This window comes from Cherax quadricarinatus, chromosome 84 (assembly GCF_038502225.1).
Source record: "Cherax quadricarinatus isolate ZL_2023a chromosome 84, ASM3850222v1, whole genome shotgun sequence".
In the NCBI taxonomy this organism is placed as follows: domain Eukaryota; kingdom Metazoa; phylum Arthropoda; class Malacostraca; order Decapoda; family Parastacidae; genus Cherax; species Cherax quadricarinatus.
Genome location: NC_091375.1, coordinates 12,354,642 through 12,372,426, shown reverse-complemented (window position 1 = coordinate 12,372,426; position 17,785 = coordinate 12,354,642). Strand labels below are relative to the sequence as shown.

Here is a 17,785-nt window from a genome sequence, read left to right as displayed (position 1 = left end):
TGATCAGTAATTAACTGCTGTAAAACAAGGCTAAGAGTGGTGCTAGTTCACTGTACTCTGATGCTTACAATACAACTCTGCCATCATATTTTGATTATATCTGCAGGGTCCTTAAACTGTTGCATTGCTGCAAGCTTTTTACTGTCCAGATTCTCGCCACGAAATGTCCTTTTGATAAATCCAACTCTCGTCCCTCAAAACCATTGCCAATGTAACAGTGAAGGGCGCCTGCAGACATTATTAATACGGTGGCAAGATGCTTGGATTCAGAATCAATGAACATCGAATATATTTTCCCGTGAAAAAATGTTAGCATTCATTATTATTTTCTCGGCGGGAAGTCACACTTAAGCAAATAACTTACTAGTAGAAAAAAATAATTGACACTGGATATCTACATCGAAAGGCGTGTATCTCTCAGTATACTGATATTTTACATTAATTCATATTTTAGGGGTTAAAATATTATTTATTAGTATATACATGATAAGCAGGCATAATAAACGTATTGTAGCCCACAGGCTAGCAGCCCAACTAACCTAATACAATTTGGTTATTTTTCAGGCCCAGTACTGACCACATATAACGATCACCAAAATGTGTGACGAGGAGGAACAGGTAGCCCTGGTTGTGGACAATGGCTCCGGCATGGTTAAGGCCGGCTTCGCTGGTGACGACGCTCCCCGCGCCGTATTTCCCTCCATCGTCGGCCGCGCTCGTCACCAGGGTGTGATGGTCGGTATGGGTCAGAAGGACGCCTATGTCGGTGATGAGGCCCAGAGCAAGAGAGGTATCCTGACTCTCAAGTACCCCATCGAACACGGTATCATTACTAACTGGGACGACATGGAGAAGATCTGGTACCATACCTTCTACAATGAGCTCCGTATTGCCCCTGAAGAGTCCCTCACAATGTTGACTGAAGCTCCCCTCAACCCCAAGGCCAACCGTGAGAAGATGACACAAATCATGTTTGAGGCCTTCATCTTGCCAGCCATGTATGTTACCATCCAGGCTGTGTTGTCCCTGTACGCCTCTGGTCGTACCACTGGTCAAGTGTGTGACTCTGGTGATGGTGTCTCTCACATGGTCCCCGTCTATGAAGGTTTCGCTCTTCCTCATGCCATCCTTCGTCTTGACCTTGCTGGTCGTGACCTTACCAACCAACTACCTCATGAAGATCATGACTGAGCGTGGCTACTCCTTCACCACTACAGCTGAGCGTGAGATTGTCAGAGACATCAAGGAGAAGCTTTGCTACATCGCCCTTGACTTTGAGAATGAGATGAATGTTTCTGATGCTTCCTCTTCCCTGGACAAGTCTTACGAACTTCCCGATGGTCAAGTCATCACCATTGGTAATGAGCGTTTCCGTGCTCCTGAGGCTCTCTTCCAGCCTTCCTTCCTGGGTATGGAGTCCACTGGCGTTCACGAGACCGTCCACAGCTCCATCATGAGGTGCGACATTGACATCAGGAAGGATCTGTTCGCTAACATTGTCATGTCTGGTGGTACCACCATGTACCCTGGTATTGCTGACCGCATGCAGAAGGAAATCACTACTCTGGCTCCCTCTACCATCAAGATCAAGATCATTGCTCCTCCCGAGCGTAAGTACTCCGTCTGGATCGGTGGTTCCATCCTGGCCTCACTGTCCACCTTCCAGACCATGTGGATCACTAAATACGAATACGACGAGTCCGGCCCCGGCATCGTCACCGCAAGTGCTTCTAAATAATATAAATAATATATCATTCTATGTACTATGTATACCTAAAAAAACCGTCTTCTATTTAGAACATTATGTTGGCTAATATGCATATTATAATAAATATTTTTCTCATTTTTATTTCATAATTTTTATTTTCAAAGAAAAGATTTTCTTCGGTAGAAACGAGATCCTATTACTTTTATTTAAATAAAAAGATGCCTTAATACGAATATAGACAACCTTAATGAACTCAGTGGAAATTGGCGCAGTGAATAGAACTCGCCTCACAGTGAAAATGTCTATTTTTCATCCTCGGCAATAATGAAAGAGGCACATTAAAATATCATTCAAATTACCTTTGTTTAGCAAACAGTAAATATTCTATGACAGGTTGAATATCATCCTAGTGAGTAGGACATAAGCTCTTAGTTTGTAAACTGAGCAACAGGATGATATCTCTTAGCTTGTAAATGAGCTGATGTAGGGGTAACAGGACTTATCAAATGAGCTGATGTAGGGTATCAGCACTTATCATATGAGCTGATGTAGGGTAACAGGACTTATCATATGAGCTGATGTAGGGTAACAGCACTAATCATATGAGCTGATGTAGGGTAACAGCACTTATCAAATGAGCTGTTGATAAATTAGACTCATGTGCAACTCTGAACCATTCATCTACAAACCTGTCAGACACTGCAACTTCTTGGGATCTTAATACTTGGGAATTCTTCGCTTGCCTAATTCTTGGGCACGACCTACTTCCACATTGGACAAATGTGACACCACCTATGACTGCTGCACCTCTCCTACCTACGGTTTATAAGCTCCTTCTCCTCACGTATGCCGCATTCTACTCAAGATTGATGGGGTAACCACATCGACTCAAGGTTGAGGGACTGATTACCTCATTCTCCTCCTGTTCTTCAAGATTCTCCTTTGAATGGACTGATGAAGCCACTGTGTGGCGAGACGTTTCCTCAGTAAAGATACCCAAGAGTTGCACATGTGTCTAATTTATTAACATGTCGGTTCTCTGAACCATTCATCTACAAATGAGCAGTTGTAGGGTAACAGCACTTCTCAAATGAGCTGCTGTAGGGTAACAGCACTTCTCAAATGAGCTGCTGTAGGGTAACAGCACTTATCAGATGAGCTGCTGTAGGGTAACAGCACTTATAAAATGAGCTGCTGTAGGGTAACATCACTTATAAAATGAGCTGCTGTAGGGGTAACAGCACTTATCAAATGAGCTGCTGTAGGGTAACGGCACTTATCAGATGAGCTGCTGTAGGGTAACAGCACTTATAAAATGAAGTGCTGTAGGGTAACAGCACTTATAAAATGAGGTGCTGTAGGGTAACAGCACTTATAACATGAGCTGCTGTAGGGTAACAGCACTTATAAAATGAGCTGATGTAGGGTAACGGCACTTATCAAATGAGCTGCTGTAGGGTAACAGCACTTATAAAATGAGCTGCTGTAGGGTAACAGCGCTTATCAAATGAGCTGCTGTAGGGTAACAGCTCTTATAAAATGAGCTGCTGTAGGGTAACAATACTTATCAAATGAGCTGCTGTAGGGTAACAGCACTTATCAGATGAGCTGCTGTAGGGTAACAGCACTTATAAAATGAGCTGCTGTAGGGTAACAGCACTTATCAAATGAGCTGCTGTAGGGTAACAACACTTATCAAATGAGCTGCTTTATGGTTACCTGGAGGTTACCTGGAGGTTATTCCGGGGATCAACGCCCCCGCGGCCCGGTCCATGACCAGGTAACAGCTGTAGGGTAACAATACTTATCAAATGAGATGCTGTAGGGTAACAGCACTTATAAAATGAGCTGCTGTAGGGTAACAGCACTTATAAAATGAGCTGCTGTAGGGGTAACAGCACTTCTCAGATGAGCTGCTGTAGGGTAACAGCACTTATCAAATGAGCTGCTGTAGGGTAACAGCACTTATAAAATGAGCTGCTGTAGGGTAACAATACTTATCAAATGAGCTGCTGTAGGGTAGCAGCACTTATAAAATGAGCTGCTGTAGGGTAACAGCACTTATAAAATGAGCTGCTGTAGGGTAACAGCACTTATCAAATGAGCTGCTGTAGGGTAACAACACTTATCAAATGAGCTGCTGTAGGGGTAACAGCACTTATAAAATGAGCTGCTGTAGGGTAACAGCACTTATAAAATGAGCTGCTGTAGGGGTAACAGCACTTCTCAGATGAGCTGCTGTAGGGTAACAGCACTTATCAAATGAGCTGCTGTAGGGTAACAACACTTATAAAATGAGCTGATATAGGGTAACAGCACTTACCAAATGAGCTGATGTAGGGTAACAGCACTTATCAAATGAGCTGCTGTAGGGTAACAGCACTTATAAAATGAGCTGCTGTAGGGGTAACAACACTTCTCAGATGAGCTGCTGTAGGGTAACAGCACTTATCAAATGAGCTGCTGTAGGGTAACAACACTTATAAAATGAGCTGATGTAGGGTAACAGCACTTACCAAATGAGCTGATGTAGGGTAACAGCACTTACCAAATGAGCTGATGTAGGGTAACAGCACTTATCAAATGAGCTGCTGTAGGGTAACAGCACTTACCAAATGAGCTGCTGTAGGGTAACAACACTTATAAAATGAGCTGCTGTAGGGTAACAACACTTATAAAATGAGCTGATGTAGGGTAACAGCACTTACCAAATGATCTGCTGTAGGGTAACAGCACTTATCAAATGAGCTGCTGTAGGGTAACAGCACTTATCAGATGAGCTGCTGTAGGGTAACAACACTTATCAAATGAGCTGCTGTAGGGTAACAGCACTTATCAAATGAGCTGCTGTAGGGTAACAGCACTTATCAAATGAGCTGCTGTAGGGTAACAGCACTTATCAAATGAGCTGCTGTAGGGTAACAGCACTTATCAAATGAGCTGCTGTAGTGTAACAGGAAATTACACAAATAAGAAATAATTAGGCATTTGTCAAGATCTCAAGACAATTACTAATAAAAAATAAAAAAAAATAAGCTTTGAAAAGTAGTAAAGAAAACCCCATTCAGGAGTATTTAGATAAATAGTCGGAGAGCATAAGATAAACAGTGGTCCAAAGGTGCGGTTTATTGGGCACACCTTTGCTTGTTGGATTAAGGATATTTATGAAGACTTTGCTGTCACTCGGTACTGTGAGAGAAATACAGTTATTACCTACAATAAGTCTATTATTTTTTTGTACGTAGACGTTATCTCAGTACTCGAGATCTGGAGTGAACTGAAGCGTGAAGACATGTCTGCTACATGTCTCATGTCAGCTAATAAATTAATAAATGCGCTCATGAAAGCAACGATAAAGTATAGAATAATGTTCCATGACAGAAAAGATCTAATATATATACATATATACATATATGTACATATATATATATGTATATTTATATATATATATGTATATATATATATATATATATATATGTATATGTATAATTATATATATTATATTTATATTATATAATATATATTATATATGTATTACATATATATACATTATATATACATATATGTCGTGCCGAATATGTAAAACTGGTCAATTAGCAAGAACTCATTTAAAATTAAGTCCTTTCTAAAATTTTCTCTTATATGTTTAGAGATATATTTTTTTCATTAATGATAACGTAAAAATTTTCAATTTTGCACCAAAAGAATCTTAGAAAACTTACCTAACCTTATTATAACAAGAACAATTTATTTTAGCCTAACCTAACTAAATATATTTTAAAATTGTTTACAATAATTTAATACTAAACAAACACAGTGAAATATATTTTTTTCGTTAGGTTCAGAATGATTTTGCCGAAATTATTGCATACACAAATTTTCACTTGTCCTATATGGCGAGATGAACGTTGCTATTTAAGCGAAGATCGCAAGTTCTGCCTATTCGGCACGACATATATATATATTAGGGTGAAGGACTCCCAAGGATAAATATCCCATATTTTCTTTACACAGAAACATGGCATAGTAATTAAACATAAGGAAAATGAATTTTAAAACCGACAAATAACTACTTCAGGAACTGGTTCAGTCACAACAACGTCTGCACCTCGTGGGAACGTAAATCGAGCTCTGGCTAAATTTGATACCTCTGAGGTGCTTGTTTTTTTCCATCGCTTGTGGAGGAGGAAGTGTGTATATAAAATGCGCAAGAAAAATGTACCAGGGGATTTGAAATGTAAAAAAAAAAAATGAAGTCTTGGCGAGAAGACAGATTCCTGTTAGTGTGTGTATATAAAGGATAATTTGGCGTGAGATAACTTTAGTCAGATCAGGGCTCGCTACGGGTAGGTGTCGTGTTGTCATACAGACCTACACAGGTAGATCTGTCACTGCTGATCTTGTCACAGCCAACGCAGTCACGAGATTTAACAACCTCATTTGTACAGCGCTAACAGAAACGGTGCTACGGATTGTGTTAAGTGACGAATTACATTATGGCCCTGGATAATATTCGGATTGATAGGAGATGGTTAACTATTAAACAATGACGATATTTTGGTAAATGTCAGCTGCTGTGTAAAGCAACTTATGACATTCTCGATCATATCAAACAATACGTGTCGTTCTCACATAGTTTATATTAGTGTACGATACAAGGCTTCTACCTGATATTGTCCAGTAAACCAGAGATACTGTGCTGTTGTTGCGACCGGGGAATTAACATACAATGAACAAAATATAATTTTATAGGTATATAATATCGACAGGTTGTGGAATAAGACACAAGTTCGACGCCTGAGTACTTTTACTGTCGAAATATTTCGCTTGTACAACAGCCTTCTTCAGTCTAATGCAGGAGAATATAATAATGAAGGGTGCACAACCAGCCCCTCTGGCATTAAGGGACTGACTACTGTAGAAATAGTCCCACAGTCTTGAGGGACTGACCACTGAAGTAGTCCCTCAAGCTTGAGTGAATTGCCCCTGTAGAAGCAGTCCCTCCGGCTTGAGGGACTGACCACCTCCTACCAAGGCTGAAGGACTGATCGCTTCAAAACTATTATAGGTTATGGTGTTATATTCACCTATAATCGATTGGAGAAGCCTGTCGCATTATACTGCAGATGTGTCTCTTTTTTCCGTTATAAAAAGGTACTGAAAATAGAGCCAGTAGAAGACGAGGCAATCAAGCTCTCAGCCTAGAAGATTTTTAACACTTACTGATGCTGTTTACTGTTAGTGCTATGATATTTTAATAAATAATAACAGTACGACGGCAGTTATTAAACAAACAGTATATGAAAAGCAATAATTTATCATTAATTGAAACCACGAGATGCTGCAGCAATATATACATGCAAAATAACCACAGTGATAAAATGGTTAGATAATGTAAGAAATCACGAAAGCGCCTTGAATTTCACTGTTTTCTCACTGCGGTTATTTTCTATATTGTGATATCGCTTGTTTACCGGGATATCACATTCACGAATGATTTAGGTATAATGCTTGTCAGAAAATAGGACAAGCGTTTCCTGACGCGGGTCTTAGTCATTTGATGACCCACAGCTGGAGCTTTTGGTCATCTGACCGAAGACTTCCACTGGCTTACCGGTCCACCCCTTTAAAAATCACAGTTATGAATATAACCATTAAGAGTACTGTCTATATTCGCAAATGACTGACGATCTAATGTGGCTGATTAGTCAGCCACATAAGTTCTGATTTATTTACATATGTCATGGCTCATGACTTACATCGTTACTATCGTTAGTAATTTTCAGCTAACTTGGATATTTTCTATCATCACTGCTAATTTGCTACCATTACAGATCAGATAATATGTGCGAAGTATTTCTGAATTCATTAGTCTTCGTTTTAATCATATCAATAATTAATAAGGCAGAATTTTGAGAAAAACGAAATTTTATTTTTTATGGCTTCTTGAAGCTAAATGTTTGTTGGTATTTTCAACATATTATTTCAAGAGGGAAATAAATGATAAAGTCCTAAATTGATGTCTTCATTATATCTAAAGCAAATAGATGAAATATTTTCAGGAAGAAATTCAAGACTTCTATTTAAAATTAAATTTAATTCACTCTGATGAGAATTGTTCCGAAAGTGTCTGATGAACGCATAAGGAATATTTACACAGGGTTGTATATATCTCAATGAGAGGTGTGTATATCTCGGTATATACACTCTATATTGAGTTTACTTTAATCCCTATTTTAGGAATAAAAGTATTCTTTATTAGCGATTAAATGGTGAAAAGCAATCTTAATCGCAGTCGACAGTGCTTAAATCTGCCAATCAATTGTTGTATATTGTTTCTCACCAGGCGCAAGGCACTGTTCATGGTGAGAAATTATACGGCATATCTGTTCGGGAGATCGTTAAGACAATATTCTTGTTTTTTTTTTTTTTTTGTATTGGATTTGCAATGTACATGTATGGATGGTCAAATCTGTGACTTTATAACACGAGTTAATTTCCACTAAAATCAACAAAAAGCAGGGCATCAAATTCCAAATCTTAACCTAATTATTGGATACTAATGGTCAAATTGTGCATAACTAGATAATTTAAGAGTGAAGAGGAAAGTTGGACAAGAATCACTTTGTATTTTTGTAAATCAAGCTCACAAAATCAATATTTCAGTATAATGAATATCAAAATGGTATACAATACCGACAGGATGGTTGTTAAGACACATAGGCAACACTTAAGCAACTTTGCTTAAGTTGCTTAAGTGTTGCCTATGTGTCTTAACAACCATTTCAGTATAATAAACACACGTCTTTTCTTCTAGGTGTTCATCTGCATTCATAACGTACCATCACCATGTGTGACGAAGAGGAGCAGGTAGCCCTTGTGGTCGACAATGGCTCCGGCATGGTCAAGGCCGGCTTCGCCGGTGACGACGCTCCCCGCGCCGTCTTTCCTTCCATCGTCGGCCGCGCTCGCCACCAGGGTGTGATGGTCGGTATGGGTCAGAAGGACGCCTATGTAGGCGATGAGGCTCAGAGCAAGAGAGGTATCCTGACTTTGAAGTACCCTATCGAGCATGGCATCATCACCAACTGGGACGACATGGAGAAGATCTGGTACCATACTTTCTATAATGAGCTCCGTATTGCCCCTGAGGAGTCCCCCACAATGTTGACTGAAGCTCCTCTCAACCCCAAGGCCAACCGTGAGAAGATGACACAAATCATGTTTGAGTCCTTCAACTTGCCAGCAACATACGTTACCATCCAGGCTGTGTTGTCCCTGTACGCCTCTGGTCGTACCACTGGTCTGGTGTGTGACTCTGGTGATGGTGTTTCTCACATGGTCCCCGTCTATGAAGGTTTCGCCCTTCCTCATGCTATCCTTCGTCTTGACCTCGCTGGTCGTGACCTGACTCAGTATCTCATGAAGATCATGACTGAGCGTGGCTACTCCTTCACCACCACAGCTGAGCGTGAGATTGTCCGTGACATCAAGGAGAAGCTCTGCTACATCGCCCTCGACTTCGAGAATGAGATGAATGTTGCTGCTGCTTCCTCCTCCCTGGACAAGTCCTACGAACTTCCCGATGGTCAGGTCATCACCATTGGTAATGAGCGTTTCCGTGCTCCTGAGGCTCTCTTCCAGCCTTCCTTCCTGGGTATGGAATCCGCTGGTGTTCACGAGACCGTCCACAGCTCCATCATGAGGTGCGACATTGACATCAGGAAGGACCTGTTCGCCAACATTGTCATGTCTGGTGGTACCACCATGTACCCTGGTATTGCTGACCGCATGCAAAAGGAAATCACTGCTCTGGCTCCTGCTACAATCAAGATCAAGATCATTGCTCCTCCCGAGCGTAAGTACTCCGTCTGGATCGGTGGCTCCATCCTGGCTTCACTGTCCACCTTCCAGACCATGTGGATCACCAAGGAAGAGTACGATGAGTCCGGCCCCGGCATCGTCCACCGCAAGTGCTTCTAAATTTTTAGGTATATTCCGATTACTTTTATACCTTCCTGTACAACTCAGTCATTTATATTTAATGATAATATCTAACTTCATGATTTATCCTTAAAAATAAAAATAAAATTCTAGGAAAATTGCTTATTATTTATTCTGTTAATATACACACTCATAGCCTCCAGAAACCGTGGTCATATCCAGTTGGTAAAATCATGAGATTGTCAGCATTCATTTTACAATTTCTTACAATTTCGACCAGGAAATTATGGAAGAATGAAATAAATTTAAATAAATTCAGAGACTGCAGTTTATGGAGGAGACGCGGCATCATCATTGAAATACGACAAGAGAACAAAATACCATCTGAATTAGAAAATACCTCAAAGGGCCTATCAAAGGGTTAACACAGAACTTGTACCCAGTTCTTATAACCTCAAAGAGATGATAATTAAGACACGTGTGCAATAGTTAGATATCTTTATTCCGAAACGTTTCCACTACACAGTAGGCTTTTTCAGTAGAGTACAGAGGAGTCAACAAAAGCAGTAGAGATATAAAGATGTAATCGGTCCATCTCCACTGAAAACGTAGTTTTGAGTTGGTCATTCCCTCAGCCTGGAGAAGAGTTTTGCTCCATAGTCTGGAACAATTCCTCTCAAGAGCTGAAGGTACTCTGTAGGTGGAGGGTCTCGAACTGACTGACTATGAACAGGAAGAGGGCATCAATAAGACGATGACTGCATGAGTGGTGTTCACTGGTCTTTCTAAACTGTGGTTAGGAGACTGGACAAAATTTGTAAGAGAAGATATGTGTAAACTAACAACACTCACACAGTCAGTTGTATACCACAGAACGAAATTTTCTTTTTCTTACACTGAATTGTTTTAATGAGTCTTTGAACTGCCTGAAGATTGGGTCCTTTCACCATTAGACGAAATAGTTAAATACACGTGAAACTTTAGTTTAAAGGCCTGATTTAAGGGATTAGAGTTTATCTCTTCTACTCTCGAGTGGTAAGACGCAGTCACCACGTTTACCCACTGATCGCCTCCATGGCCCTGGCGTGTAGATTTTCCAAGGAATCAGATCCAATTGCCTTCTATTCCATAGGTAATGAGTAATCCTCATGCGTGTAGCCCTTCCCCATTAATATAATAATAATCGTAAGTGTGAAAATCAATTATCGTTTCACTTTCCATATTTCTCCCGACGAACAATATGTCGCTTCAAGTAATTTGGGTCTGATTTTATTTACCAAGTGGAATTATTCATTGAAAACCTAATCCAGATATACTAAAACCCTAAGTCTATGTTGTCCAGCTTTTCTGGGGGACAAATAAACATTTTTTCTCCTGGTGTAATGGAACCTAAAATAGTCTCTGTTGTCAATAATAACTAACTAAGAAAGTTCTCATTTAGAAGGTGGATCAAAATCTATTATATATGGCTAGTGTTGACAACAGAGACTATTTTAGTAGGCTGGAACAACTAATTACAACAAATTCTGCTTAATCTAAGAGGATATTTGCTAACAAATACTATATAAAATAAATTAAATAGTTGTGAATTTTCAAGTGTTTAGCCTCGTCTCAAAAAAAGAGAAACAAAACAGAAGAACATCGCTAATTAGGACTGAAAAACCTTTGAGTGTACGAAATTCAACTAGTTTACGGAGATCCAACCTGTTGGTCAAACTCACTCTAGGGGACTACGATCCACCTGTTTTTCCTTGATCCACCTGTGTTACTTTGATCCATCTGTGTTACCTTCATCCATCTGTGATACTTTGATCCATCTGTGTTACCTTCATCCATCTGTGATACTTTGATCCACCTGTGTTACCTTCATCCATCTGTGATACTTTGATCCACCTGTGTTACCTTCATCCATCTGTGATACTTTGATCCACCTGCGTTACCTTCATCCATCTGTGATACTTTGATCCACCTGTGTTACCTTCATCCATCTGTGATACTTTGATCCACCTGTGTTACCTTCATCCATCTGTGTTACTTTGGTCCATCTGTGTTACCTTAATCCACCTGTGTTACCTAGATCCATCTGTTACCTTATTCTACTTTGGTTTTCATGTATCAAACTTCAACGATGAGCTTGATAAGGACGGAGAGAAAAGCACTCAGAGTGAAAGCATATTATACCTGTCTGAACACTCAGCAAGAACTTATACGCTATTAAGTATACCCACTTTTCTCTGTCTATTTTTTAAGTATACACATATTTATGGTATTTTTATAAGTATACACACATTTCTGTTTATTTTATAAGTATACTCACATTACTCTGCTATTTTTGCGAATTTGCGGCTGACATGGTAACATGGCGTCTGGGTGTCTTGTTGTGGACGTTTCGCCATCCAGTGGCTGGCTGGATGGCGAAGCGTCTACGATGGGGATGCCCGGGTGTTGGGCATGTGTCTTAATTTCATCTTGTCGGTATTATATACCATTCTCGTACTACTGCTACTACTACTACTACCACCACCACCTTTTCCTGCCTATATATAGCCGTCCTGCTCCACTTCTGGTTAGTGTGACTTTGTAAATGGTCCAAGTTGAACCGAAACGTCGTCGTAAACTTCTCTCTTTTATGTGCGGGTTATTTGTGTAACATTTTTGTTTGTTCGTGGTTAGCGTAGTTTACATGGCATCAGTGTTGATATTCTGCATTTACTGGTGAACTAAAAAAAGACGTATTTTGCACTTAAACATTATTAAATATCTTCTTAATTGCTCGACACGTCTGAAATTTTAGCAATAGTATGCGTATATTTCATAGAAATGTTGGTATATTACGAAAAAACGCAGATATCGTGCATTTTCATTAAGATTTACTATCTAAATTGCATTTTAAGGGGAAATTATAACGACAGGGGAAAAAGTAATGGCCGTGGATAAAGAGGGTTGAGAGAGAAAATGTTTTGGCTCGACTACACATACCAGCTCCGTCTTGGTATAAAAGTCACAAATTGGCATGAGGTAACTTTAGTCAGGTCAGGACTCGCTGGTGGTAAGTGCTTGTGGTCAGCTTCCGTGCCAAGAACTTTCTAGTTTGTGATGCTCCTTCGTCCATCTCGAGAAAATACGATTTGTCAGCGAAGCAGTGTCTCGTATCTGTCATGGAAGCTGTGTCTTGTATCTGTCAGCGAAGCAGTATCTTGTACCTGTCAGCGAAGCAGTGCCTTGTACCTGTCAGCGAAGCAGTGCCATACATATTAGCAGTGCACTTTACGTTAATCAATAGTTGTGCGTCATTTAAAAATCTCTACCTCCCATGGACGTAGCAAAATAAAGACTACTGAATATTCTGGCCTGGCACACGAGAACTTCATCACTGACGAGGAGCTCACTGTTTAATGGGAAATATACAGTACTCGTCTGTGTTTAAGAATTAAAGTATATTTGGTCACTAAAAAAAGTCCTTTATCGAAAAACAATTTTCTTTGATACTATAACCCACTCATGGAAATATTTCCGGCTAGCTTAGAGCCATAACAATATAATAGTATATTAAACAACGGCATTATGACAGTCTTGCTATTATATAGGAGTTATGAGCTCAGATCTCTAAAATAATCTCACTTAAGCTTTCTCTCTTTAGATAATAAATATATTTTGGAATTCGATTTCTACTCTGCCCTAAATTCTACAATATTCTACGTTATGTTCTCCTGGGAAATAATCCTCTGAGGGGGGTTTTAGTCTTAACAAGACAAGTTTAAAAGTGTGGCTGCCAGGCCACAACGTCACCTACTACTAATCTACTCATGTTCCACAGTTCGGCTGAGTGTTTAAATTCCTTCGTAAAAAGTGCACAAGTCTGAATTTTTTTGTTTTTGTTTTTTTGAGGGGGAGGAGGGGAATAAATAAACGTCCAAACAGAAGCTTAATAAACATTAGTCACTGGTACAAACAAACACACATAGGGACAATAAAACACAAGAAGAGTGTTGTATGTTTCGACGCCAAACTATGGCCGTCTTCAACAAGAGAGCTTCGGTGTTAGGTCGTTGCATACAATATTTATTTTACTTTCTGTTGTCGAGGAATACACCGATATATCACGATAAATGACCGGCACTGGTCTGAGAGGAATAGATTTGTCAATCAGTGGGCAGGCAGGATTAATTTCTGACGTCTCCACTGCCCCAGCACACTCACTCTAACTGACCTCCTCGCTGAAAGTCCCAGCTTTGATACAAACTCTGATTTCTTTAACGGAAACTAATTTATTGCACCAACCTTGATTTAACTGTTAATACAGGAAGGCCCAAAGTGTACAGCAGGTCAGGTTCCAAGCCTGATAACAGATTTACCTTATCATATATTAAGTGAGCAATAGAGCTAGGGCTAAAAATTGCATTTACAGTACAGAGAATATTTCCATACTTAGCTTATAGGAAGTCTGAATATACGAAGAATTGGTGTAATTGAAAACCACTGTAATAGCGAAACACTGTAAGGTGAAGCGCTGTAAAGAAGGGCCTGTCTGTCTTGCACTACCTCCTGCTTCCAGTAACCTCCATATCGCACACCCTTATTCTGTACTCCTACCTTTCGGGTGTCGTACGTCGCAGTAGGGAGTAGTATACAAGTGTATACATACTGAATTTACTTTTCTTCCTATTTTAGGGATTAAAGTTCTATTGACTGGTGGTGTATACATGGAAATGCAGCCTTAATTTATCCTCGTGCGACCGATAAGCTTTAAACCTAAAAACCTAACTATTTTCTGCTGTGTTGGTTCGTTTGCGTCATAAATAAATATATTTAAAGTAAAAGTAATATCTTGTCTTCCAAATGTATTAAGATTTGCATCTCATACAGGAATATTCATAATATAGACGAGTTCCGCAGCAGCTGGAGAAATCACAATCTTGTGTTTAAATACATATAAGTGCAGACTGAAAATTTGTTTGTACAGCAGATGGCTGTCTTACAACATGCATACTTATGAAACACTGATATTTTAAATCGTTCTTTCTAGGTGTTCATCTGTATTCATAGCGCACGTCCACCATGTGCGACGACGAGGATCAGGTAGCCCTGGTTGTGGACAATGGCTCCGGCATGGTTAAGGCCGGCTTCGCTGGTGACGACGCTCCCCGAGCCGTCTTTCCCTCCATCGTCGGCCGCGCTCGTCACCAGGGTGTGATGGTCGGTATGGGTCAGAAGGACGCCTACGTCGGTGATGAGGCCCAGAGCAAGAGAGGTATCCTGACTCTCAAGTATCCCATCGAACACGGCATCATCACCAACTGGGACGACATGGAGAAGATCTGGTACCATACCTTCTACAACGAGCTCCGTATTGCCCCTGAGGAGTCCCCCACAATGTTGACTGAAGCTCCCCTCAACCCCAAGGCCAACCGTGAGAAGATGACACAGATCATGTTTGAGGCCTTCAACTTGCCAGCCATGTATGTTACCATCCAGGCTGTGTTGTCCCTGTACGCCTCTGGTCGTACCACTGGTCTGGTGTGTGACTCTGGTGATGGTGTCTCTCACATGGTCCCCGTCTATGAAGGTTTCGCCCTTCCTCATGCTATCCTTCGTCTTGACCTTGCTGGTCGTGACCTTACCAACTACCTCATGAAGATCATGACTGAGCGTGGCTATTCCTTCACCACCACAGCTGAGCGTGAGATTGTTCGTGACATCAAGGAGAAGCTTTGCTACATCGCCCTCGATTTTGAGAATGAGATGAATGTTGCTGCTGCTTCCTCCTCCCTGGACAAGTCCTACGAACTTCCCGATGGTCAGGTCATTACCATTGGTAATGAGCGATTCCGTGCTCCTGAGGCTCTCTTCCAACCTTCCTTCCTGGGTATGGAATCCGCTGGTGTTCATGAGACCGTCCACAGCTCCATCATGAGGTGCGACATTGACATCAGGAAGGACCTGTTCGCCAACGTTGTCATGTCTGGTGGTACCACCATGTACCCTGGTATTGCTGACCGAATGCAGAAGGAAATCACTGCACTGGCTCCTTCTACCATCAAGATCAAGATCATTGCTCCTCCCGAGCGTAAGTACTCCGTCTGGATCGGTGGTTCCATCCTGGCCTCACTGTCCACCTTCCAGACCATGTGGATCACCAAGGAGGAGTACGACGAGTCCGGCCCCGGCATCGTCCACCGCAAGTGCTTCTAAACCATGATTAAAAAAATATCGTGTATACTTTCACATGACATACGTTTAATAAGCGTCATTTTATTAACAAAAGGTGTTACCAAGAGCAATAAAATCTTTATATGCTATCTGGATTTTCTTTTTCCCAAACTTTCCTTAAAATACAACTGAAATACAACAATGTATCTACAGGATAATACATGAGTGATGCTTAAAAGTTTGCATGAACACACAAACACTGAGTCACAAATTTCTTTTCCGATTTGATATTTTTTTTTTGTACACCATTTGGTTGCAGATCTATAGATGCGTTTTCTGCATTTGATAGTCGGGCTCACAGAAATTTTATACTGCCTCACTGTTCTTTAATTAGTGCATACTCATCCTAAATTCAGTCACATAATATTTCAGTAAAAAACTATTAAATTAGCACCACTTTCACTCTTCCATGATTTGTGTTTTTTGTGTAAAGACTCGTCGGGTACACTGCATAGATTATCTGCTTAAATAAGCAGGTTAGAGATTGTGATAATATATAATGATATTCTCTGTATCTTTGCTTTTCAGAGGAGTACTCAAGGGCTCTTTGGCCAAAGAATTAGAGTTACTTTCTCCATCCTTAAGCAATGATTACCTCCCTTATGGCTCGCAAAATCGCAGTACCACGATTTAGTGAGTAATGATGGCGGCATTGATGGGAACTTGAGCTAGAGCTTGCCACAGCCACGCTGGCGGGAGATTCACCTGTAAAAACTTGCATTTGTGGTCACAGTAGTGGCCCATGCTAACCTTCCTATGGTGTATAGAAATATACTGGTTGGATGAATCTTATTGTAGCCAGCTAGCCCAGTGGCTTACGCAATGGCCTAGAGCTTTACCACTAACTCGTCATGGTTTCACACCCCACCCGTTCCGTGGCTTGATTACCTCCCATTCTCAACAAGTCTTACAGTGTAAAGAAGTTCTTCCTGACATCATTATTGCTCATCTACTTATTACGTTTTGTCCTCCCCACTTATGTTCTGTCCTTCTCAGGTCACTGATGTTGTTTCCAGGTCACTGTTCAGGCTCAATTTCTACTTCCCAGGTCACTACTGAGGGCCAATATGTACTTCCCAGGTCCCTGCTGAGGGCTAATATGTACTTCCAAGGTCACGTCTGAGGGCCAGTATGTAGTTCCCAGGTCACTGCTGAGGGCCAGTATGTACTTCCCAGGTCACTGCTGAGTGCCAATATGTACTTCCCAGGTCACTTCTGAGGGCCAATATGTACTTCCCAGGTCACTTCTGAGGGCCAATATGTACTTCCCAGGTCACTTCTGAGGGCCAATATGTACTTCCCAGGTCACTGCTGAGGGCCAATATGTACTTCCCAGGTCACTGCTGAAGGCCAATATGTACTTCCCAGGTCACTGCTGAGGGCCAATATGCCCTTCACAGGTCACTGCTGAGGGCTAGTGTGTACCTTCCAGGTCACTGCTGAGGGCCAATATGTACTTCCCAGGTCATTGCCGAGGACCAGTACGTACTTACCAGGTCACTGCTGAGGGCTAGTATGTACTTTCCAGGTCACTGCTGAGGACCAATATGTACTTCCCAGGTCACTGTTCAGGTTCAATATGTACTTCCCAGGTCACTGTTCAGGTTCAATATGTACTTCCCAGGTCACTGTTCAGGTTCAATATGTACTTCCCAGGTCACTGTTCAGGTTCAATATGTACTTCCCAGGTCACTGCTCAGGTTCAATATGTACTTCCCAGGTCACTGTTCAGGTTCAATATGTACTTCCCAGGTCACTGCTCAGGTTCAATATGTACTGCCCAGGTCACTGCTCAGGTTCAATATGTACTTCCCAGGTCACTGTTCAGGTTCAATATGTACTTCCCAGGTCACTGTTCAGGTTCAATATGTACTTCCCAGGTCACTGCTCAGGTTCAATATGTACTTCCCAGGTCACTGCTCA

The 17,785-nt window shown here is 41.0% G+C and overlaps 1 protein-coding gene and 1 pseudogene across 3 annotated transcripts; both read left to right on the top strand.

Annotated features, from left to right (window-relative positions):
- Nucleotides 1-570: 570 nt before the first annotated feature.
- On the top strand, nt 571-1,774 carry LOC128704480 (actin-3, muscle-specific-like; annotated as a pseudogene).
- Nucleotides 1,775-5,916: 4,142 nt separating this feature from the next.
- On the top strand, nt 5,917-15,951 carry LOC128704352 (actin-2, muscle-specific-like). 3 transcript variants are annotated; one of them, XM_070103119.1, is made up of 3 exons: nt 5,917-6,054; nt 8,526-9,699; nt 14,679-14,874. In XM_070103119.1, exon 2 carries the CDS (start codon nt 8,558-8,560, stop codon nt 9,689-9,691), a length of 1,134 nt encoding a protein of 377 aa, XP_069959220.1. In that variant the 5' UTR covers nt 5,917-6,054; nt 8,526-8,557; the 3' UTR covers nt 9,692-9,699; nt 14,679-14,874. The 3 variants fall into 3 exon arrangements, with proteins under 3 accessions (XP_069959220.1, XP_069959221.1, XP_053655489.1); XM_070103120.1 differs by lacking the exon at nt 5,917-6,054 and having other exon boundaries at nt 9,560-9,699; nt 14,679-15,951; XM_053799514.2 differs by lacking the exons at nt 5,917-6,054; nt 8,526-9,699 and adding an exon at nt 12,677-12,701 and having other exon boundaries at nt 14,679-15,951.
- The last annotated feature ends 1,834 nt before the right edge of the window (nt 15,952-17,785 follow it).